This window comes from Pipistrellus hanaki (assembly GCF_964339955.1).
Source record: "Pipistrellus hanaki genome assembly, chromosome: 2".
NCBI classification, from domain to species: Eukaryota; Metazoa; Chordata; class Mammalia; order Chiroptera; family Vespertilionidae; genus Pipistrellus; species Pipistrellus hanaki.
In genome coordinates, this window is record NC_140504.1 from 4,602,206 (window position 1) to 4,628,751 (window position 26,546).

General features: G+C 40.3%; 1 protein-coding gene across 1 annotated transcript in view; it reads right to left on the reverse strand.

Moving 5' to 3' along the window:
* DSCAM (DS cell adhesion molecule) overlaps positions 1-26,546 on the reverse strand; it is a 392,588-nt gene that overhangs the window by 117,646 nt on the left and 248,396 nt on the right. Inside the window, exons 9-11 of the mRNA XM_084873582.1 lie at positions 18,622-18,900; positions 13,913-14,032; positions 5,147-5,320 (exon numbers count right to left, since the gene is read on the reverse strand). Of these exons, the coding sequence (XP_084729708.1) occupies positions 5,147-5,320; positions 13,913-14,032; positions 18,622-18,900 (573 nt within the window). The remainder of the gene's footprint in view (positions 1-5,146; positions 5,321-13,912; positions 14,033-18,621; positions 18,901-26,546) is intronic.

The window sequence follows — 26,546 nt, forward strand, 5'->3', positions numbered from 1 at the left end:
CATCACAAAGCAGGCTGATCTGATTCTCTGGGGCGATCTGAGAAATGTTAGCCTGTGGCAGGCATCGGTCCACAGTCTCCAACTGAGAAAAACACCCTCAAAAACAAATAGCCCCCCAAATAAGGTCTGACTATTGGGATTGCTTTCTGCAAGCTCTAAGGGCAAGACTGCTGGCAGCAACATGACGGGGCACACTTTGAGATGCTGCAATCAGCACTAATGGCAGAGAGGAGGTCTGTGAGCTTAGAGAGGCTGCCTGGAGCCACGGGGACAGTTGAGTGATGGTCCCCTTGTCTCTGGAGTCAGGGAGCTGGGGTTATGGTGTTAAAGGGCATGGCTTCCAGGGCCAGCAGCCTGTGGCCTGGCTCATTAAGGAAGCAGTGGGAGAGGGGACTAGAGGGCTTGCAGGGTATGTGGCCAAGCCTGGACCTGTTTTGAACCAAATGACACCAAGAGGAAGGGATAACTGAGGAGCTGTGTCTCACTTATGAGAATCTGTATGAGGAACATCTGCTCATATCAGCGCTTCTTGCCTGTCCTTCAGGGCCCACTCTCCTATCCACTGTGACCCTGCAGACCCCCTCTGCTTGGGCTGCTCTGACCATTTATTATAAACCCCTGACCTCCCATTCTCAGCTTCGGCCACTCATCTCAGGAAGTCAGCCAGGCATTGCCGGCCAGATGGCACACCCCTAGATCAATGGGCAAGATAAAATGTGGACACTTCCCCCCAGCCTCCTTTCCGATCCCGATTCCTGTATTCAAGGCTCAACCTTGGACTGATCCAGGTCCCCACAGCTAATCAGTGGCCTGGTCGTTCCTGTCACTGTTCATAGCATCTTTCAAAGCAGAGGTGTGCTTTCTTGTCCCTTAGCTCAGGCCTTCATCAGGGTGCCTATGCGGGCTTTGAAAAAAAATGTAACAAAATTAAACTAGACTAGCATTTCAGGCTTCTGAGGATATATTCCTAGAAGTGGGGTCACTTGGTCAAGTGGCGGTTCCATTTTTAATTTTTTGAGGAAACTCCACACTGATTTCCACAGTGGCCGTACCAGTCTGCGTTCCCACCAGCAGTGTGAAGACTCAATCCAAGCAGTGAACGCTAGCCATGTCCAGGGCTCTACCTTAACAAAGGTCTGCATCTTCACTCACTATCCCTCACTCGTCCCATGAGACATGACTCTCCCATGAGAGTTGCTTTTAGGTGTCAACTTGACTCATATTAAACATTGCTCAGATTAAACATGATTTCGGGGTGTGTCTGTGAGGTGTTTCTGATGGAGATGAGCTTTGAATCAGTGAACTCAGGAGAGTAGATTACCCTCCCAATGTGGGGGGAGGGGAACTTGTCCAATCCACTGAGGGCCTGACCAGCATAGAAAGGTGGGGGAAGGAGGAACTGGCTCCCCAGACCCCTCAGACTAGGGATTTTCGCCATAGCATCTTTGCCATAGACTTTTTTCTGTGAGCATTTTGCTGCAGACATTTTCTCTGTGTAACTAATTGGCTGTGAGGCAATTTTGCTGTAAAAATAGGAATGACTGTTTGACAAAAAGTAAAATGCACACCTGCTTTTTTGTTTGTTTGGTTTCATCTCTCCATTGACAAGTCAAGCAGCCACTGGAGAAAAGATATCAATAAAATAACTGGTTTTCTGGGTTTTATTTCTCCATTGACGAGCCAGAGGCCTCTGGGTAATTTAAAGTATTTAAATGCACTGTCAGTTGGGTTTCATTTATCCATTGACGAAGTTCCCATAGTTGGTTCCATCTGATTTTATCTCTTTTACCGTACAACATGCATATGGCCCCCCCTAGTGGTGTGGTAAAAATGTCTGCAACAATGATGTCCGCAGCACAGACACTTATGATGAAAATATTGAACATTATCTCTATCTCTATCTCTATCTCTATCATCTCTATCTCTATCTCTATCTCTATCTCTATCTCTATCTCTATCTCTATCTCTATCTCTATCTCTATCTCTGTCATCTCTATCTCTATCTCTATCTCTATCTCTGTCATCTCTATCTCTACCTCTACCTCTACCTCTATCTCTATCTCTATCATCTCTGTCATCTCTATCTCTATCATCTCTGTCATCTCTATCTCTATCATCTCTGTCATCTCTATCTCTATCTCTGTCATCTCTATCTCTATCTCTATCTCTATCTCTATCTCTATCTCTATCTCTATCTCTGTCATCTCTATCTCTATCTCTATCTCTATCTCTATCTATCTTTGCCTCTGCCTCTGCATTTACCTCTATCTCTATGTATCTCCATCTCTACCCCTACCTCTACCTCTGTCTCTATACCCATGTCCTATTAGTTCTATTTTGCTGGAGAACACAAATACAGCTCCCTCAGCATGAAATACAGTTCAGGCGGGTGATCACCTTGCTAATGACCATTTGGTCATGGACATTCAGCATCGCTCTAACTCCTCTGACCTGGTGAGAATGAAGAGGGCAGTGCAGGCTCAGGGCCGGGCCTCAGCCTGGACAGAGCATGCTCCCCACAGCTGGGACCTGCTCTCTTTCTTCTGCTGCTGTCCAGTCTGTCAGCGCTGCTTTAAAATGTGTAATGGCTTCAGAATTCCACACGCACGGTGGATGCATGTGATGGACGGCCTGCTGATGCCATGCAAAATGCAGCATTTACATTTCCTAGGGAAGCACCAACCCGGAGTTTCTGAGTCCCCAGACAGCCTGGCTGTGGCCTCCTTTCATCTCCGTGGCTAATCAGTGGAAGGGCAGCGCTCCATTAGACAGTGCCGAGTGCCAGCGAGGGCTGCTGACCGCCCCGTGCTGCCCTGGGTCAGCTGCCGCCCCGCCCTCCTGCTAATGAGATCATTTGAGAGATTCCTGACATGCTCTGTCCCTCCAGGCTGCAGGGGTCAGGAAGGGCTGCCTCGATGAAGGGCTATGCTGACACCTGCCCAGAGTCACCCAAGCCCTCCCCTTCCTGGCACCCTTCCAGGGACTTTGGGGACCAAATACGTATTTTCCGGCGTATAAGACGACCCCCTAGTTTTACAGTTAAAATATAAGTTTAGGCCTATATTCGCTGTATAAGACCACCCCCCACTTCAAAGAAAAGACTTACTTTGCCGTCAAGATCTGCAGGTAATTTTTGTGCAATTTTGGTCTTTTGCCCCTGATTTTCGGTTGACTTTTTTTCGTTTCAAAAGTCGTCTTATACGCTGGAAAATATGGTAAGTTACACGTATTCCCTGGATAGAGCCAGTGTCTGATTCTGATACAATAGAGAATATACGTGGTTTTTGTCCCATGGTCTTGGCAAAGAGCCTCAAACATCCTTGGAAATTTCTGAGTGATAAGAATGTGTCTTGATGCCTGGAGGTGTGGCTCAGTGGTTGAGTGTAGACCTATGAACTATGAACCAGGAGGTCATAGTTCGATTCCCTATCAGGGCACATACACAGGCTGGTGTTGCTCAGTGGCTGAGCATAGGCCTATGAACAAGAAGGTCATAGCTCAATTCCCGGTCAGGGCATATGCTCAGGTTGCCGGCTTGATCTCCAGTAGGGGGTGTGCAGGAGGCAGCTGATCTAAGCTTCTCTCTCATCCATATTTCTATCTCTCTCTCCCTCTCCTTTCTCTTTATAAAATCAATAGAAATATATTTTAAGAAAATAATAAAATCTATTCTAGAACTATCACAGGAGATCTCTTCTTACACTGTCCACCTGGCATTCAAACCTGTAGGCTGTTCTCTCCTCTTCCAAACACAAGCTCTTTCATTTATGAGGGCAAAGTCCATGGTTGAGTGCATTTACATTCTGTATATTACTTTGTAGCTATTAGAAAAAAATATATATGATAGAAAAATATTTTGTACATTTAAAATATATCAAAGCAGTCACAAAATATATGCTTGTTGTTAGGAAAAGATCCATCAACATTGGCCCTCAGCTTTTGGGCTTCCTTAATAATTTCATCAATTTATTATTTTTTAAATTACCATTTCAACTTTGAATTTAAGTGACCCAACAATGTTTTCAGATTCTTGCAAATAAGCTCCTCCAGAGTGTAAAACTTAGAGGTCAAAATTGTGCATTGATATGTGCAAAACATATTTTGAAGCAAACCTATTTCAGAACTATGTTTTTCCAGGACATAAAAGTGTAGCAAATAGACAAGTTAATATTTTCATTGTTCTGTTGGAAATAATAGACTACCAGATTGGCTAAATTATTAATGAAATGGGAAGAATATTAGTCTCTGTGTAGCTAGCCTTTAAATAACACACACACACACACACAAACACACACTCACAGACTCACCACTGAAAATAACCTTTAAATTACAGGCCCCTAATAAGTGACATGGCAGAGATTCTTTCCAACCTATCACTAGCACAACTAAAGTAAAGAAGATAAAGCTGGTCAAAGCCTTGCAGTTGAGAAGGAATCCCAATTGGTCTAGTAGAAAATCATACCCACGGAGAAAGATGGAAGCCATTCACGACCAACTCTACACACAACCACGTGATAACAACTGAGCAAACGCCGGTCCACTGTATATTCTTTCTTTGGCATTTAGTTATTGAAATATGAAAATAATTTGATTACAGGGGCCCCTTTCTATAAAGTGGGTCAGCACCGTGACCCCTGAGCAATGCTATACGTTTCCATCATATAGTTGTGTGTTACTTGGTAATGAGTTTCTGGTTGCTTGATTTCATAAGGACCTTAAAAAGGAAATTGATGGATAAGCGAGCTTGTAAATGATAAAATGCATGAAAAGGGACATCTGAAATGAACACATCTGAGCACACAACTAGGCATTTCCCCCATAAAACCAACAGGATAGAAATACAGGTGCTAAAGGCAGACACCCACTCATCTGCTGGGCTGCCCAGTGCCTGGACCCATGGCCATGGGGACAGAGGGGGAGGAGCAAGTGGCTCTGTGCCCCAGATGCCAGGGGACATGAGCATGCTGTCAACCATTAGCTGGGTTTTTACCCTCCCCTTTCATTGTGTTTCTAGGACAGCAAAGCATGGACACAGTTCTAGCAAACCAACATTTTGTTTTGTTTTTAGCCAAATGTGTATGGACACAATTGGAATTGTCAGCCCCCAAAAACCTGTGTAGGTAAAACAAACCATCTTCCTCCTTACTTTTCACTGTGAGGTACATGGACTTGCTGACGTCTGCGCCCACATCGTTGCTGACCTTGCACAGGTAGTAGCCGCTGTCTTCCTCCACCACGTGCTTGATCAGCAGTGACCCGTTGCCCAGCACCTGAATCCGGCCGTTCAGGGCGATTGGTTGGAACTGGGGAACCCCAGCCCCTGGAATGAAATAAAAAGGAGGAACATTGATGCAAACATGAAGACATGTGGGGAGGCAATGAGCCCATATTCACCCAGATTAATGGATGTAAGGGATTGACATTTAACATATAGCCTACATGACAGTCACGGGATATACCATGTGTTTTGTGTGTGTTTTTTTTCTTCCCCCCAACATTGAAATACTTGTCTGGAGAGAAATACATTTATTTAAAATGACAGCATTTCAAACTCTCAGATCAAGAGTAAGAAGCCTTCCAGATAGTTTCTACATAAAAAGACAAATTTAATGGGTATTAAGTACCTGATAAATTATTCAGACATCACTGTAGAATGACTACAGAAAGAGCTGCCTCTCAGTGCACTCAATACATTCCCTGTGTTCCCAAAGACTTCATATATAAGTATGTAAACACAAGCGCTTCAGGGATATGGCATCTGAGGACCTTGCTCCTACACACAGCTGAGTCTACAAAGACGATACAAGTATTGCAGATTTCTCTTCTGAGTTCCAGTCTAGAAACACATTGATGTCGTTTGATGCTATTTAAATAAATAAGTCAGATCATCGCAGTAAAGCACCTTTCTCCCCAGAGGGCCCGCACTCAAGGAGACAATGACACAGCTCCGACATAATGTGAATGAGAGAACCACATAAAACTGTTCTGAAAAACCTATTTTAGAAATAACATAACAGAAGATGAATGTCTTGAGTGATTTCTGGGGATGTGGCAGTTTGCATTGGCTTGCTATGTTGCTTGCCCCTCTCCTGGGACATGGGTGGGACTAGGAGGGTGTGAGGGCTTCTCTCATCTCTGACCTGAGACTGATGTTTTAGGGAGAGGGCCCAGGGCTGTGGATGAGTTCCATCTTCCTGGAGAAGCCCTAAGCGTGGGCTCAGGGTGTGTTCCCGAGAGGAGCTGCTGGTCTCCCTGGCCCTGGAACCTCCATGGGTCTGAACCAGTGAGCAGTCACGGGAGATGGGGCGGGCACTTCTGAGTCTCCACACCAAACTGACTGTCCACCTATTGGTGTTCTTGGCTCACAGGGGCAGAGACCATGGCTGCCCCTTACCATCCCTTCTTTCTGCTTCAGATATACCTGCCCCACCAAAGAGTTAAAGGAGATTAACAGTGTATGTAAGGGGAACTTTCACACGGAATACGGAGAATAAGCAGGATCATTACAACAGGCCGTTTCTATCAAAATAAAACTGCTGGAGAGGATACATGAAAAATAGGGTTTTATTGCTGTTAAGAATGAAGAAAGACAAAAGAATGTCATTCCCATTCTAACAATGAAAAAGAGACTATGATTTCATATTTGTCTTTGAATGAATCATAAATTTGAAGCCACAGGCCACTAGGGAAACACTTAGTTGCAAAGACTTGAAAGCCCTGCCAGTAGATTTGGGTTATGTAAACAATTTCATCTTTGGCTCAGGATGGGAGGACCAGGCCATGGGCATAAATACAGGTAAAAAGTAAAGGTTTGAAGTAACTGCTCTTTCATGCACCATAGCCAGAATTTAATAAAATATTATGAGAAACACACAAAAATGTTCTCCCAAAAACACCTGAGAAGGAAACATGAACAGAACTTATAAAACAGAAAGTTTATAATAAATACTAGTAGCCCTGCACAAATCTGTGCACCAGTAGCTCCCTGTGGGGCCTGGCCACTCTGCGCCCACTGCTCAGAGGCAATATGTAATGTAATGCCTTAATCAATAAATAAAATAAAATGTGACAACATTATGCACCATAAAATAAATTCCAGTATATTCTATAAGATAAAAATATTATAAATTATGTTCTAATTCCATAGCAAAACTAAAATTGAAAATCAGTAACACAAATAAAGCTGGAAAACTCCCAAATACCTTTGTGCTATTGTTGGTTATTTTCTGCTACTAATGGTTTAATCACTTTATGACGAGTCAACTTTCTATCTTTCCTATTCTACAACAAGACTATCTTATAATGAACTTCTCCATGTGTCAATCAATCCATCAATAGAGAGGAGGATATAGTGATAGCCAATCTCTTGAAGGGGAAGTCTGCACATTTAAATGTTAAAAATGTATTGCTAAGTTACTTAATAGAAGATGTGCCAATTTTAGTTCAATGGGGCTAACTGGGGGTTGTTTTCTTATCCATGTACAGTGCTAATCATTTTGATCTTTATCAACACAGTGTACATCTCACTTTAAATGTGCATAGTTTAACTATTTTTTTGCTCGCTTCTTTTGCTTATAGATGTGCTTGAGCATCTTTTCATGAGTTACCAGTTCTGTGTACTTGCCTTCTAGTGAACATTCCATCCATATTCCTTGCTCATGAGGCTATTAGACTTTTGTCTTTTTCTTCTTCATTTGCCAAAGCACTTTGTGTCTTAGAAATGTTTCCATATCTCTATTTTATAAAAGAAAATATGTCTATTTTTTGTTCTTGCTGTTTTAATCGGGATTGAATGTTGAATATCGCTGGCTATCTTTTTGTCATCTATTAAGATGATCATTATTTTTCTCCTATAAAAATTGTGCATTTTAAGGATTTGGTTTTATAAGTTATAAATTTCCTTCTTATGGATGAGAGGTACTTTGAAGCTTTAAAAACAGGAGAGAAGCCTGTGAGTTTGAAGTGTTTAAACTGGGTCCACAGTTTGAAAGACTGTAAAGGCTATTGATGCCTTTCTCAAAGTTAACAACATAGCGAGAGTCTGATCTTATTTAAAGCACACAACCCGAAAATCCAGACAAATGCAGGATTTAAATGATATATCAGTTAGGCAGCAAACCAGGAAATCTCAAAACACTATGGGATTTATATAAAACCCTAAATTACAAAAACCTAGCAAATCTAATAAAATGCTGATAGAATATGAGAAAGTTCCAGGACTGTTCATATCAAAAATACATGTTTTCCTTTCTTCAAAGAATTTTCCCCAGAAAAACATTTGTAATATTTGATGCATGTATACTAATGAATTACAATATAAAATTTAACATTAAGCCATCTCAATTAAACGGCGAAAAAGTCTTATCTATTAATACCTATCGGGAGAGAGAAAGTGCCTCCTTAGGAGTTCATACAATATTCAACATTCAGTAATCTGGTTAGCATAAATAAACACGTTGGGTAATTAGCCAGAAGATACACTCTAGAAACCAGAGTCATTAATTAGAAAGCAGTCCGTTTTCTGAGAACAGCTGGGGTCAAGTGGGGACAATGCAGATGCTCTATGACATGAAAAGGTAATGTTAAAGCGCTGTGTAAGGCACACACCCCATCACAGGCTATGCTAACACGGTATGGCCCTCCTTATTTATTGAGAAGATATGCGTAGCAGTGTTCACAAGGACTGAGGGAGAGAGAAGAGTGGAAAGAGCGGGAAAAGAATAGCTCAGTGTCACCAAGGGGGCCCACTTGGAAGGCAGCAGCACATATTGGTTATCTTGTCTTCCATTCTTAAGCCTTCACTGGCCTGTCATCTACTCTCTCTGCAGCCTTAATTCCCTCATCTATGAAATGGGAAGGATAATCCGTTTCCATACATGTAGATTGTTCACACAAGGCAACAGAACAGGTTAACAGAAATCCATGTCAACTATCTATGACAGTTTTGAAAAGGAAAAATAATGAACAGAGTATAATTATACTACATACTAAATTATATTAGGAAGAGATGAACCTCCGATTTATGGGGTCATGATGCCAGAATAGATAGGTCGGTATAACAGAGGGATGAAAGGACAGACCTCTATAGAAACGTTTTTCCCCACAGATTATAAAACAATTCAAGTCCGTGGGGAAAGGTTGGCTATTCAGTAAATGGTTTTAGGACAACTGGCTAGCCATGTGAGCGGATAATGACAATCACCATGATGATGATAACAGCTAATGAGTATTGACTCGTCGCTGTGTGCCAGGCACAATAATAATAAATGCTTTCTATGAATCATCTTACTCAATCATCACATTAAGCCCTTATCCTATTTGCTTCACATACGAGAAAGCGCTGGTTCATGCGGGTTAAGTGATTTTCCTGCAGCCAGATGGTGGTGTGTGTCTGAACTTAGTCCACAATTATTAACTGATAATTTCTCCTACGTCTCCTAGATTACTACTTTCCTTATTTTTCTAAAATGAAGCCCAAACATTTAATAAAGATTAATATATAAACAATAAGGATTTAAGGATGACAGCATAAAACCAGCAATTCTTCTCTTCCTGGAAACCATACAAAAGCAAATGGGAGAAAGAGAAATAGAAAATATAAACTCCATTTTGCATGGAATTAGGCAGCACAATAGCTAAAACATTAAATAGGTGACTGAGCAACCAGCCCTGCATACTGAGAAGTGTACATGCAGAGGGACAAGGAGAGGCGAACCATGGCTGTGACTCTGAGCAGAGAGAGGCCGAGACTCCTGACCCTGACCCCAGCCTCATGAGCTCTCCTGCAGTTTTTCCATTTCAGTGAGTGGCACCTGACCGGGAATCAAACTGGTAGCCTTTCTGCCACAATGGTCAGGGCAGATGACCCAATTTTAAATGCAAACTACTCTCCACTCCTCTCCCATCCCAGAAACCCAGGCACACTCAGACTCTCGTCTTTGGACATTCCCAGGACCAAAGCTTCCCTGGAGATCAGAAGTAGCCCTGGCTGTGGGCAGCCAGAGAGCAAAGGAAGCCCAGGCAGGCCATGGGCTGTGCATCGGCAATCTCTTTCACTAGCAGCCCCTGCCTGGCCCTCTGCAGCTAACGAGGGGATAGCTGTGGTCCAGACAGTTACTGAAACCTGTTGTCTCCACCATTAATGGCATATATGTGCTTAGCTGTGCATTTTCTGGAGCAGAGGTGAGGCCTACCAAGTGTTCAGCCCTGATTGAAAACATTTTTTTTTTTCAGATAAGAGGCCTCATTTGTTTGTGTAAAAGAACAAATATCAGGAGGCAGGATTGAATGTCTTAGAGTTCGCCTATCCAGACCCAAGGTCAAAAAATGTAATAACATTATTCTCAGCAAAGATTGTTTTATTTCTGCAGCAGCTGCATTTACCCAGGAATGCTGCAGCCCATGGTGAATGGTTACATCTCTCAGAGCCACAGGCAGAGTCTGCTTTGTCTGTGATTTTTGTCACATAAAAAGGAGCCGCACCTGTGTTCTGAGCAAGTATTTGATCATTGGAAATCGTTCCATAAACAAGGCTACACTCCTCTTAAGAAGTATCTTTATTATTTGGATAATTAGAATAATAACACGCAATAGCTCTATATTCGATTGGGGAACATTAAAAAAATAAGCACAATGCTTGGTATTTTATTGGTTGTAAGGCAGGCAATGCAGTGAATTGTGGGAAAGTGTGCACATTAAGATCCTGGCCAGTGATCACTGCATACTGAAGGCCATAGAAACTGCCTACTCTTTGAGCCAGCAATTTCACATGTAGAAATTTATCCCTAGGGCAAAATGGACACATCTTCAAAGGCCAAGGAGATAGAAGTCATTATGAGATTTTTATAATAGTGAAAAATGAGAAAAAGCAAACACACAATATCCAGCCATAGTGTTGGACACACCTAATTGCCACTTGCCCATCCTCCTCTCTTACTCGGTGGCCTAGCACAAGTTGTGGTCATAAAGTAGGTGTGCTCAGCTGCAACACAGCTTTCAGACCCCCTAAGGCTCAAGGTAACTTAGCCAGGGAGATGTTAGCAGAATTGACTAATGACACATTCTGGAAAGATCTGACAAGGGAGTTGAATCAGAGTGGCAGCGCTCTCCCTTCTTCCTGGGAATGTGGAAATGGCCACTGAGTTCAGTGGTCCTTTTTAAAATTGATTTCAGAGAGAAAGGGAGAGTGAGAGAGAGAAACATCAATAATGAGGGAGAATCATAGATTGGCTGCCTTCTGCATGGCCCTTATATGGATCTAGCCCATGACCTGGGCATGTGCCCTGGCCAGGAATTGAACTGTGACTTCCCGGTTCATAAGTAGATACTCAACCATTGAGCCACACCAGCTCAGAGAGATATAAACAGTTTGGGTTCCTAGTGACTTAGAGGAGAAAACAAATTAGTCCGGAACTATCTACATTCAGACTCTTTGTGGTTTAAGTCACTGAATTTAATCTTAAGGCAAAAAGTAGGTAGAGCCCAAACCGGTTTGGCTCAGTGGTAGAGTGTCGGTCTGCAGACTGAAAGGTCCCGGATTCGATTCTGGTCAAGGGCATGTATATTGGTTGCGGGCACATCCCCGGTAGGGGGTGTGCAAGAGGCAGCTGGTCGATGTTTCTCTCTCATCGATGTTTCTAGCTCTCTATCCCTCTCTCCTCCTCTCTGTAAAAAATCAAATCAATAAAATATATTAAAAAAAGTAGGTAGATGTACTTATTGATATATTAATATAAATCTACACAGACATTAAAAAAATCATATTGAACACCCATATTTGTTGACAAGAAAAGACACCCATAGCATATTGTTAACTGAAGAAAGAAGATTATAAGTCAGAAATATATGTCTATCTATCTATCTATCTATCTATGCCTGGGGAGAAGTATAAAAGGCTAAGCAAAAAATGTTTGCAGTAGTCATCTTTGAATGATGTTATTTCAGGGAACTTAACTCTTTTAAAATTCAGTTGGCCACCATTTATAAATTTTTTCTTTGATGATTTTATATGACACATGAAATCTAAAGATAATAGGCTACTGTAGCTTAATTTGCACATCAATAATGGGAAGGAATAAAATGTATGTGCTGTCTATGACAGACAAAGCATTATTTAACCTGTGAAAAATACTCTTGCAAAGAAATAAGACACAGAGATGTGTGCAAGCGCATACATAAGAAATTTCCCAACGGGGAAACAGAAGTGGCCAGTTAACATAGAACAAAACACTTCCAATAGCATCAGTGACCTAAATATGCAATTAAAACAGAAAATGATTTCACTCATCACATTGTGAAGACAGAATAAAAAGATCTTATCTAATTGGCAAGAATGCAGGGATACCCACAGCCTCATACTGCTGGAGGGAGTGTAAATTACTCTAACATTTTCCAAAGGGACCTGGGCCAGTACAGACCCAGATCTTGAATGTGCTCATGGTATTTTATTGCTAGGAATTTAGTGGGAGAAAGCAATCACACTCATACACATTGCATTAACCTACACAGATGCTCATTGCCATGGTGTTTATAGTTCTGAGAAACTGGACACAACCTAAGAGAGGCAGGGAACATCCACAGTGGCAAACATTAGAAATAATTTTGAAGAAAAAAAGCATCACAGAAAATGTACATAATATCACATATGCACACCTGTATAAACTAAATTCAATGTATGATGTTGATTTTTGCCCATGTAATGCATCATGGGGCTTCAAAATAAGAAGTCACATGGGCGGACACTCTGAATAATAGGCTTGTATTTGTGAATAAACCACTTTTATATGGACAATGGATGGGGCATGCTGCAGGGTGCAGCCTCAGAGATTTCTTAAAATAATTCAATTGATTTTCCCTGTAACTCAAAGGTGTCTATCACCTTCTTGGCTCCCTCTCTTCCTTTTTCATGGAAGGAAATACACTAGAAGGGATTGTGGGATATGTGCCATTTGTTTATTTGATATTATTGTTATTTTCATGGTAAAAAAATGCAACACTATATTTTAAACAGAAACATCCAGAATACAAACCATGATTAAATAAATATAAATAAATACACTCATAACAAACATATACAGTAGGTCCCAGATTATTACAAAAAAGATTAAATTCATTTGTTTGTTTATCCAACTAGTATTATATATATTTGACCCTCAACTACTATTTGATAAGTAAATTACTAAATGAGAACACAAAAACAACTTCCAGCATGTTCATATACGTAGCTAAAGAACCTTTCATGGGGAAGATGATAAGATAGATGTAAGTCATATTTACAGTGTCCAGAATGGCTTCTCCATTAGTTTACATCTTGCACATTTTTATTCATACCTTGTTTACAGTGTTACCTTAGAAAGAAACTGCTGCTTTGCTTTTGAAGAGAAAGCATAATTAGAAATGAAAGCTCAAAATAGACATTGGATGTGTTTATTTTTGTATGTGATTTGTACAATCTAAGGTGACCAGTTAAATAAAACAATAAAAAGAACCGTATTTCAATCTTCTAAAACCACTGAATCTCATATGTGTGAATACTGGGGAAATAAAGCTCCAAAATGAGCAATTATGATTATTTCTACTTGTACTTCAACCTATACGGCTTGCAGTGGTCTCCAGGCAGCATGGTTATGCAGTATCTGTAGGCAACGCAGAACTGTCCCAGGTGCTGAAATAAATTACAGGAGTAACCTGCCTCCCCATTCACGATCTTTTCCAGGTCACGTTATATACAAATAGATAGGTCATGGTCTGAATGAAATACGGAGGCTGACTCCTAGTAGTATGTGTGAAAGAAAGATAGACTGGGGACATATCTATTTACAGGAAACATCTTTGGAAGGACTACAAATTCCCATCTAATTCTTTGGAATGTGCATATGTATGACAGACTACATGCAAACAAGTAACTTCATACCTTTAGAGAATTTCCACACGATTGTGGGTACAGGATAACCCTCGGCTGAGCAATTGAGGATGACAGCCTTGCCATAAATCCCGTCCTGGTCTCGTGGCTGAACCACAAACTTGGGAGGAACTGAAAAGGGAGAAATGTCACCAGTAATTCAGACAAGACCACAATTCATTAAAGGTATGATTTTAAGAAACCCAACAATTTAGTGAACATTAAAACACGAAGTATTTTTATATATATGGAAATTAAAAAAATGGCATTTGCAATTTGGGATAAATTAGGGATGCTATCTCATGGCAGGCAACTTTTCTTATTTATACCAATGAGCTTCTGCAGATGGAGTTACTTTGCACTGGGGAAAACTAGAGTGTGGGAGTTGAGCTACACCAAGCGACTGTGACATTTTGTTTTGGATTTGTTTTGGAAGATCTTCAGGGATCCACTCCATGGAAAATAGAATCAGAGCCACAATTTGAAGAAGAGATAAAACATATTTGCTCATCAAAGAGTAATTATCAAGATTAAGTATTCTTCTTGGTGTGGACTGCTCAAAGCATTTGATAATTACTCTTCCTGAAATAGGAGATGAAGGGAGAATGAAAAGGCATTCCCTAAAGGATAAAGAACAAAGCATATTACTGAACTTCTCTCAAATATATGATGAAGACACATAGACCGTTATTCCTGAGGTCAGCACCCTTCTGGGCCAAAGGGGGACTATGAAGGCTAGTTGATGTGAGGTACCACGATGGCTTTATAGTATAGCAATTTAAGAAACAGATTAAAGCTATATAATATAGCTATTTAAGAAGCTTGAGTTTTGTGTGGTGTTGGAAAAATTCTATTTTTCTTCAAACCATACACATACACTTCATTGAAAACATACAAACATACTTGCCAAGGGAAAGCAGGTGCATTGAGTTAAGGTATTGTGATTTTAAGAGTATTCAAGTCTTCTCTTAAGGAGAAGAGATGGGTTCTTCTAGGATCTGCAGGTGTTAGAATCTTGGAATCTTTTCCAACAGGTCAATGATGAATTATGAGATGGGCTTTCAATGAGGCAGGATTATGTGAGAGGAAACAGATTATGTTGTCTATATTATGCACTTAGCAAATATGGATGCTCTTCCTCTCTTTCTCACAATTCCTTGAAAAGCTAACTTTGCCTGCCTGCAATTTTCAGAATTCTTCATTCTGAAACAGAAAGGTGAACCTATATGCACATGTAGGAAGACAGGAATTCCAGCCACTACATGAGATGACTGGGAGGAAGATCAGAGTCTAGGTTCACAAGGAGCTTAGAAGCACACTGAAATTATCTGAGCCATAGTGAAGGTCACTTTGGCCAAAAAAATAGCCAAGGAGGGGAGAAAAATATCAAATGAAAATGAGGCCATTAGGGTGAGTCCTAATCCAATCTGACTGGTGTTCTTATGAGAAGAGAGGATTAGGGCACACAGACAAAAACCAGGCATGTGCCCACATGGAGAAAAGGCTGCTATCTGCAAATCAAGGACGGAGGACTCAGAAGAAAAGAAATTTGCCAACACTTTAGGACTTCTGGCCTCCAGAATTGTGAGAAAATAAATGCCTGCTGTTTAAGATACCCAGTCTGTTGTATATGGTTACAAGAGTCCTACCAAACTAATACAATAGTCATCCTAATGGCTCATTGTGGTTTGGATTTGCATTTCTGATGAGTATCTTTTCAGGTACTCATTGGACGTGTGTGTCTTCTTTTGAGAAGCATCTGCTCAAGTCCTTTTCCATTAAAAAAAAAAAGACACAAGATGCAGCTGTCAATAGAACCCACTCCTGTGTTTCTGGAAGAGACAATGAAACAAAGACTAGGAGTAGGGAGCCAAAGGGTTAAATCTCTAAATCTGCTACTTCCTGTTAGATGATCTTGTGCAAGTTATCAAATGTCTTTTAACTTTAATTTTCTTATGTGTAAATAGGGACTAATGACATCACTCATCTTATAGGATTGGTGTGGAGATCAAATGAACTAAGATTATAAATATTCTCAGAAGAGTGCCTGAGTCTCACAGGGGTGCTAGTTAATTTGAGATATTCAGGTAGGTGCAGCTTTAACATAACACAGTACCCAACTCACAAGTTAAATAAGTTACACAGTCAATGAATCTCTTCAATATTGCTTATCTGGAAGCAATTTTATTTCACTTAAATGATATTCTGAGTCAAGTATATTTAATAAAATGTAAATATATTTAAAATCAGATGATCAGGGAGGACTACCTCACAGTGTATTTCTAGGAAAATACTAGAGAATTTATAGAGCAAATTTTTCTAATAAAAATAATCCATCAACCTCAAGGATAAATTACAAACTGTAAGACATCATGCCAGATTTTTCCTGCTGAGGTAGAAGGCAAATATGCAGTCATCTACATTTTATGATCTATTTGGCTCAAATTCTGCTAAGAGCAAGGAACCCTTGTCAGATATGCAGGTAACTAATCTCTTGTATTTCCTCTGGAAGAATGTCTAATTATAATTGATCCATGACCACTCACATTGACTTGGTTTTAATCCAAAGGGATGTCACTTAAAAACTGATCAAGGAGGTTTGCATGGGAAATAACCATTGACATATTGTGAGTGTAAGGTAATTACAGATGGAAATTGCCCATAAAATTGAGAATATCTTTCATATCCCTCTTTCATCTCTTATTATAGGTACTGATGATTCTTGGCAAATATATAATTTATACTCAAATTCTGTGTATTTTCATTGCCATGCCCTAGTTCTAAATTCCTACTTCTGTCTTCTCCACCAGCACGATCACTGTTATCCCCTGTCAGAGTTTAGAAAGTGCTCCAGGAAGAAATCTGGAGTTCAACTCATATACTTCCCTTCTCTCAAGGATCACAGCTCTGTGCTGCTGTCCCACTCCCTGAAAATGGTTGCTTTATAATTTTTTTGTCCAGTTTTATAGTTATTTTCAGTAGGAGAATAAGTACATTACCTATTACTCTCTGGTGGTTCCATTCAATAAATTTTTAAGTTAGTGTTTCAAGTTAGTCGAGCCAAAATTTGCCTTCATGAAATTTCCAATCATTTCTACTGCTTCTACCCTTTGTGTGAGTACACACACACACACACACACTCACACACACACACTATGCATAATACTATACTGGTTTGAACAAATTCCACTAATGCCAAAATCTAATCCCAGTTTATTAATTCAAAGACTTTGATACTATAATTATTGCCTCTTTACTTGCCACATATTTTTCTCTCTCTATTGACTCATTTCAATGAGCATGTAAGCTTCCTTTGTCCCATGTTCATCTCTAACTTTTCCACATTCTGCTGCCTGTCATAGCAACATACCTCTAAATATGAAAATAGTTGCTTTTTAAAAAATTCTTATACATTCATTCATCCCCCTTTCTTAAGCCCTACTAATCAGGTATTTACTGCAGCCATGCTACTCTTTAAGGCAACAAATAATATTCATCTTCCTAAACTCAATGACCAAGTATTGCTTTTTCCTCTTTCTTTCTCCTAGTGGGCTTTGAAATATTGTATGACCTATTTTTCTGATACACTTCCTATTTTGTTTTTAAGAGCCCACAGTCCCTTGAATTTCTCCTATTTCACTAGTTGTTCTTTCTTCCTGTCACCTTTGCTGATGCCTCCTTATTCTAGAACCTTAAATATTGGAATGCCTTGGGTCTACAGCCTCTGTTTCTCCCACTTCATTGTTTCCCTTGTCACAATTGTTATTACTTGCATCTTCTCTACCTATGTGGAAGACAATTCCATTTACCTTACTAGGTAAAATACGTTCTTCATTATAAATTCCTTTCTCTCATTTGCAGCATTCACTTAATAAACATGCATTGTTTGCTTCACCTCCAATATACATTGCAAATTCAACTGCCATTACCACCTTCATTCAAGGCACTTTTTATCTTGCCTGAACCTCAGAAATAGTCTCTTACCTATTATCCTTACATTCTGGACCAGTCCACTCATTGCTCAGCTACTGGTGTGATAATTAGAAAGATAAATCAGGCCATGCTACTGACCTGGTTAAAATCATCAATGATCTCTTTGCATTTAGAAAAAAAATCAAGACATATTCCTTTGTTGGTAATATCTTAAGACTTCATTTTTCAGGTAGATAAAACCTTGGTTTGGAGTTTAGATGTTTGTGTATTTTTTAAATGGGATGACAGCAAGTTCTATGAATTCTAGTTAACCTATATAATAAAAGCCTAATATACTAAGTGTCCAAGTTGACTGGTCGGCCATTCAACCAATCAAAGTGCAATATGCTAATAATATGCTAAGGCTGCTCAACTACTCACTATGATGTGCACTGACCACCAGGGGACAGATTCTCTGACTGGTAGGTTAGCTTGCTGCTGGGGTCCTCTAATCGGGATAGGCCTTGGAGTCCTCCTGAGGTCCCAATCTGGCTGGCCAACCTCCTGCATCCCTCCTGGCCTTGATCATGCACCTGTGGGGTCTCTCAGCCTGGTCTATGCCTTCTCATAATCTGGGACTCCTCAGGGGATGTCAGAGGGCCGGTTTTGGCTCATTCCCACAGGCCAGGCTGAGGAACCCCTCTGGTGCATGAATTCGTGCATGGGGCCTCTGGTACATTTATAATATTTCAAACCAACACCATAACTTTGGCTGCTTAACCACCATCCCTCCTATGTGTCCCGCTCACCTCTCACTATTAGCTGGCTCTGGTGCACCACGGCGGCTGCCTCGTTCCGGGCTATGCAGGTGTAATTCCCATTGTGCATGAGGGAGAGGTTGGAAATCCTTAGGGAGCTTGTGAAGTCGATGTTGTCAATGGTCACCCCGAGGCTCGCTGGGATTGGCCGGCCATCCTTCTGCCAGGTGATCGTGATAGGGAGGTCCCCTGAGACCACCACGCATGGGATGAAGACCCGCTGGCCAATGGAGAATCTTGGAAACTCAAAGGGTTGGATAAAAGGTGGGACTGAAAGAAAGGGGAAGAAAGTAATAGAGAAAATACACTAATGAGCTGCGTGAATATTTTATATGTTCTTTTCCTGTAAACCCTTTGCATGACGTTGCGCATCATATTTTCAACTTACTATCTCATCTCTTCGTCTAAACCAGATGCTGAGAATGCAGGATACTGATGAGGGCTCAGTCAGAAGCCTGGCTGGCAAGTCAAAGGGTGCCAGAGACTAAGAACTGTGATAGGCCCAGCAGTTGGGGAAGGCTTTATGCTGGGGCCTTGAATAGTCAGCTTTTGTGCAATCAAAACAAAATCATAGTACTTAATTAAGACTCTGAATCATTCATTCTATTTAATTGTTAAATGGAAAAAAGAGATAGCCATCTATTTAAAAATATTTACATAAAAAACACCAAAATAGTTAAATGTTTTCATGATGAAAGGAAGAATTTAGTTAGAGAGAGAAGTCATTTTCTCAGAAAAATCTCAACATCAGGTTTGTAACTCGTTGCTTTGCTCCCAACATTAGATCAGGAAGCATCTTTAAAAAATACAGGTTAAACCTAGAGACCTAATTTTCAATCACATCACTTCTCTCTCCACTACAAACGTAGTCTCCCTGACTTCAGCCATGAATCACAGGTCTGCAGTATAAATGCTCTAAAAAGTCTTGAAAGTCTCATATCTCATATTTTACATAAGATATAAAAAATAGAGGCAAAAATGAAAACATGTAATTTTAAAGACTCATATGATTTGGATACACCAAATTGCCCCTTTGAGACATGTTGCTTACACTATCTGGTTCATTGCATCACCTTCTATGGCAAATTTTCTGAATCTTGCTGACAGTGAGAGCTTATAGTATAATAGGAGCAGAAATTCCAATGTGACCTGCAACAGGTTCTGACATACCCTTCCTACATGAAGTATGTACATATCTACAACATGTCACTTACCTCCACGTCTGCTTATCTCATTCTCTATAATGATGAGAGTTCCTTTCTCTATGACAACACAGAGCCCCTGAATGCTGCCAAATGTTAATTTAGACTCTTCTTATTCTTTAATCAATTAAATGCTCTTTCTCTTAATAATATATAACTCCTATTCTTTATGCACCTTTAATAAGAATGTTAAGTAAGGCTAATACCTTCCTGTGTTTTGTTTCTCATAGGAGGGAGAACACATAAAAAGAAACATGGGTTGGGTGCTGGTCAGTAATTAGCAGTTGCTTTTTTCATTTTTTTTAATTAAGGTTTTATATGTATACATATATTACCATCCCACGCCCCCCCCCCACTCCCATACATGCCCGCCCTCCCCAGAGTTTTGCGTCCATTGGTTATGCTTATATGAATGCATACAAGTCTTTGGTTGATCTCTTATCTCTCCCATATCTCCCTACCCTTCCTGCTGTAATTTGTTTATCCAGTTTCCTTAACTATGATTCTATTTCTTCATGTGTAAACTGGTGATAATGAAACACAATTCATGAGCATGTTGGGGGAGGGCTTAATAGAATGTCAGCAGAGAGCCCAGGGGGTCGATAGCAGCTGCTCAAGTAATATCACCCTATCTTTCTTCTTCTTTACATTTCTTTTTCCTTTTTGGTAATTCTCTGGGGGAAAAATCAAATCAATCACATGGGTGCTGAGAGTCACTAAGGCTCTGTTTGTTTTGCCATATATTCTTTCTCAATTCCACATTTTGCCTCCTTTATTCTAGTAGCAACTTAACCCATGGGCACCACACAGTCCCCAAGTTGACAGCTCTTGGTCCCGAATGCTCAAAGGGTCCGCCTCAAGCCCAAGTCTTCTGAGTCACAGCCTTGGATGTTTTGACCTTCCCAACCCATTTTCCTGTCTGCCTCCTTTTCTCCGTGTGTCCACCAAGCCCCTTTCCCCCATCCTTTAAGGAGATTTCTTTTATTAACATCTTCCTTGCTTCATAATGTTCCCAAAGATTGTATCTGCTAACTCAATCCCATGGCTGGTCTCAGAAAGTTCGGTCTCAATTCCACACCCCTCAAAGGTGCCTGGATAAGCCAAGGGCTTGCACAGGCTTCTAGCTCTGTGCTGTACATTGAAATGCGAACTGTACCCCACCAATTTCAGCCCTCAAATCCCTAGTTCAAAGTTCTCATGGTCTGAGTCCACAATGGTGGTCCCTGGATACTTTACACAAAACCATATCCTTTGACTTTCTCAAGCCACTGGTATTTCAGGTTCCATCTCTCACCCTCTCCATAATCCAGATCAGAATGTCTGGACTCATCTTGGGTTTTTACCAAATCTTGCTTACCAATTCCACTCCTTCCTTTTTAGCTCTCTAATTTAACTAATCTCCCTCTCCCTCTCCCTCTCCCTCTCCCTCTCCCTCTCCCTCTCCCTCTCCCTCTCCCTCTCCCTCTCCCTCTCCCTCTCCCTTACTTACTTACTTACTTAAAATAATCCTCTTTAAAGAGCATTCTTTCAAAGTTCTTTGCCTCAATTTCTCTGAAGTGCTTCCAAATGCAATATGAGATACTTTTCTAAACCACCCAGCGGAGTTGCCCTGAAATCCCAAGATGTGTATTTGAGTCTTAAATATGTTACTGAACTACTCTGAGTAGGTCTCCTGCTCTTTTTTATTCTGTTTCTCTAATTATGTTTTATCTACATTCCAGAGTCACCATGAGTATTAATTAAGGTCACACATATGAAAGTGTTTTGTAAACGATAAAGTTTAATATAAATATAAATAGAAGGTGACATTTTTGTCTAGCAGCCAATTAACTTTCCTGGCAGTGTTGGTCCCTAGCAATTAGAACACTCAATTAGTCACTGTTCCAGTTCAACATGGCACCTAAAATGAGGAAGAAAACGCTTTGAAATGTGTTGAATACAACACTGCTTGTTAAGTTGAAGTGAAAAAAGGGATTTTAATTTTCATTTCTCTCTGCATGTTTGAATACAGCAAAACTATTCTTCTGGTTAGTCCATTATTTCTGAACTACTTAAGTTTCAGGCATTATCAATAATTAACACATTATACCAATCTTTAAGTTTTTTCAAATTTCCAAATCATGAAATGATAAACAAACAAACAAACAAACAAAGGGCAATGACTATGACCAAAAAAGACATGACAGAAATATACTATTGTTTCCAAATGGCGCGCGCATGCGTGCACACACACACACACACACACACACACACACCCTCTATTCAGGGTTAAAGCTAAGCCCCTGGAGACAATATAAAAATTGTTTGGACTCACATTTGCAGCATTATTGATGCAAACAAATGGACCACTTCCAAAGGATGTCAACCAAGGAGGCATCATATTTGCTCTTCTAAAAATCACCATGTAGTATAACAGGAAGGTAACAGAACTGTATTTATATGAATAAAAAAAGAAAGACTGGCCCTAGCTGGTTTGGCTCAGTGGATGGAGCATCAGCCTGTGGACTGAAAGGTCCCAGGTTCGATTCCAGTCAAGGGCATATGCTCAGGTTGTGGGCTCAATCCCCAGTAGGGGACATGCAAGAGGCAGCCAATCAATGATTCTCTCTCATCATTGATATTTCTCTCTCTCTTTCCCTCTCCCTTCTTCTCTGAAATCAAAAAAATCAATTGATATTTTAAAAATCAATCAGTGAATGCATTGGAACAACAAATTGATGCCTCTCTCTCCCTCTGTCTCTCTAAAATCAATAATAATAAAAAAGACTGTTTTTCAACCCTGATCCACAGGGAAAGTAAACAAACTCAGTCATTTCCTATAATTCAGTTGATCCCTTCTCTTTCCCCTTATCATAATTGAAAACAGTAATGATTATTAATTTTTTAAAAGCTTTGATTTTGTAATACTATCAACAACAAAAATATACAAAAGCTTTAATTATTAATTTTTTTAAAATTGTGAGCACTGGTGTGTGATTTAATTTATATGTTTCATTTAAAATTTCAGTGTACAGAAGTCAATTTGGTCATGGCCTTCTTAATGACATCTGAGTAAAGGCTGAGTAAATTTTTAATAGTATGTGATTGTTATTACATATGTATTGAAAATGAGAGGTTATCCTAAGCAAGAAATGCAAGTGGTATCTTAAATCAAATTACTCTCAATATCTTTGGTGAACATGACAAACGAAAAATAAAAGGATGCCCTAAGCTGATTTATAAGAATCCAAAATTTATTATTTTTTATGTTTTATCTGGGAAGTTCTATATGGCTTAAACAGGTTCCACATGTGTCAAACACAAGGCCCGCGGGCCAAATCTGGCCGGCCAGGCCTTGCAATGTGGCCCACACCGCGCTGTCATCACTGCACTCCGCTGTCAGTTTATGACATTGTCAGTTTATGACTGTTCAGTAAACCATTCGGCCCGCAATTTAGGCTGGATTTTAGATTTTGGCCCCTTCTCTGATTGAGTTCGACACCCCTAGTTAAACCCTATATACCTAGCCTACAATTTCCCCTTTCAATACGTACAATTTCATTAGTCTACACAGAAAAGAAGAAATTAAGGAAAAGTCAGGTAGGATATCTGGCAGCATTGCTACCTGACAATTATATTTAGTTTAGGAAATGCTCCTTGCTCAGCTGGTGTTGCTCAGTGGTTGCACATCAGCCCTTGAACTAGGAGATCACAATTCAATTCCCGGATTGTGGGAATGCTTATAGAAATCTATATTTCTCTCTCATCAATGTTTCCCTATATCTCTTACTCTTCCTCTCTCTAAATTCAATTAAAAAAAGACCCGGAGACAGAGAAACATCCATTAGACTGTCAAACCTCAGAGGGAAGGTAGGGGGCAGTGGGTGGGGGTAAGTGGGAGAGATCAACCAAATGACTTGTATGTATGCATATAAGCCTAACCAGTGGTCTCAGATAACAGGGGGGTGGAGGCATGCGTGGGGAGGGGCTTGGGATGGGAATGGGGGAATGAGCACAAACATGTGATACCTTAATAAAGAAATTTTAAAAAAAGCTTTTCTAATCAAATTTTTGTTAGTGTGTGACATTTTCATAAGATGGAGCCACAGAGTGATGTAATGTGCCACCTGGAGGCTATTCTTAGAGATGGCAGAGGTGGCTCTTGCTTTGTTGACTGGGTGGTTGTAAGCTTATGGAGATCTTTGGTTTCACTACCGTCTGGCATCTGGAGGACATTCTGCTCTCTTTGTCTAACTCATCTGTTTGTCACACCTGACATCCTCTTGCCATCTGGCCCCCTTCCAACCCTGCCTATCAGTAGCCTTTGCTGGGCTTCTATTGCCTAATATGGCTCTTATCTCTGGGGTTGGTTCCTTTGAGGGAGAATGTGCTTGCTTTACTGAGCACATTTTATTAGATGAACATACACATTCTTGAAGTCATTATCAGGCCTGTTCATATTTATTTCACTCTTCACTCTTTTAACATCTGTTGTTTTCCTTTTCTTCCTTCTCTTGTAACTTAAGCTTGTCCCTGGTTAAAGGTGTGATGGAGGCAGGAAGCTTATCCAGGAACCTCACAACTCTGACACTGTGATTGGTCCAGGAAGGGCTGATGGTCTACAGAGAGCCAACCAGAGTCCTGCCTTAAAATTTGCTTATGTGGACTGATCGGAGCATGTGGTCCAGGGACAGCCAGGACCTATTTACCTGCCATAAATAGAGAAGCTGCTCTGACTGAACTAAGCCCAGGTGCTGAGGACAACACCAAAGACACAGAGAAGGTTCCAATGATAATTCAGGGTCTGGACTAGGTCTCCCCTGAGGTCTACACTATCTCAGCCCTTCCCAAAGATTGCCTGAATATACCCTTGAAGCTCTGTCAATATCTCCCCAACACACTGTTGTAACTGCTGTGAAGCTAGTTTGATTCAGCTTCCCATACTTGCCATCAGAAAGGCCATGGTCAATACATTTACAAATTTTACAAAATTTAAAGAGACGGATTTAAATGTCAAATTGCCCTTGCTTGAATTTTTGTCAGATATCATCTTCAGATATTTGGTGAGTCAGTTTTAATGTGAATCTAACTAAAAAAGTTATAAGTGTGTTTATATGAAGTTAAACTCTGGAGTGAAGTTTGCAAAGTCCCTTGGTGATCACACCTCAACTTATGGCCTCACACATGATCTGTAACTTTATGATTTATTCCTGATGTCTCCAAATCTACAGCCCAGACTCCTAAATTTCACTTCCTCATTTATTCAGGTTCCTACTTAATGGATCGCTTGCTTGTCTAATGTATATTTTAACTTGGACACATCAACAACCAGACTTCTACTTTCTTCCTTTAAACTTCTTCACTGCATCTCTGTTGATAGCAGCACTGTTCTTTCTACTGCTCAGGTAAAAATTTGGGGGTTATCCTTACATCATGTTTTTCTCTCATGCCCACATCCAATCCATTAGGAAATCTGATTGAATAGATCTTAAAAATATGTCCACCATCTGCCTTCTCCTTGCCACCTCTACTTCTCTCTCCCAGGTCCAAGCCTCCTCACCGTTCACCTGGATTAACTTTCTAACAGGCGAGCCTGCGTGCCCCCCCTTTCCTGTTGGTGTAATTCTCAGCACAGGATCTAGGTCAGTCCACATGACTTCTGTTTAAAATCATATGATAAATCTTCCCATCTCATGAGAGGGAAAGCTCAAGTCCTCATAGCTCAAGCCTCGGGTACTAGCTGCACAGGAAATGACTCTGCTCATTCTAACCTCATTTCCTATTAATCCCCCCCATCCCCTGACCCCGTTCACTCTGATCCAGCCTCATTAGCCTCCCTGCTATGCCTCAAGCTTTCCAGGTACATTTCTGACTGTTTTGTTCTATCTGTTCCCTCTATCTAGAATGTTCTTTCCCTAGATATCTGTTTGGCTATCTTGAACTCCTTTACATTCTTCCTTAAATCTCACCTTCTCAAAGAAGTCTTCCCTGACCACCCTGTTAAATACTGCAAATCTCAAGTCCCAAAACTGTCCCTCTCACCAGCCATTTCTCACCAGAGAAAGACTATGCTAAATGACATAACTCTTTATTTTGCAGTCCTTGCAAAGGAACTGAAAATGGATATATTGTCTATTATATGCCTAAAAGAAAAAGAAAACTCTTGAAAAAAAAATATACCATTTGATTAAACTGTTTTCTAAAATTATAGCTGTATTGGCCAGAAGAGCCAATAAATTCTCCCTTGGGGCATGAGCTAGTCTGAATTGGTTTCTGTCACTTAAAATCAAAAGGATCAAGATTAATGCATCAATGTATGCTGGCCTGGAAAATTTGAAGAATATACGTTAATTATTCAAATGGCCTTGGTTTGAGTTTATGTCCTCTAAAATACTAAAATTAAAATATTTATGTCCCCAAAACCGGTTTGGCTCAGTCGATAGAGCGTCAGCCTGCGGACTGGTTCGATTCAGATCAGGGGCATGTACCTTGGTTGCGGGCACGTCCCCAGTTGGGGGTGTGCAAGAGGCAGCTGATCGATGATTCTCTCTCATCAATGTTTCTGACTCTCTATCCCTCTCTCCTCTTCTCTGTGGAAAATCAATAAAATATATTTTTAAAATACTTATGTCTATCCCATGGCATTACTTCTGGCAATTTTTCTGCAAGAATTAATTTTAAAAGCAGATAAAGGCTAATGCATAAGAAAAGTTTGTTTGATAGGTCATTTTGAAT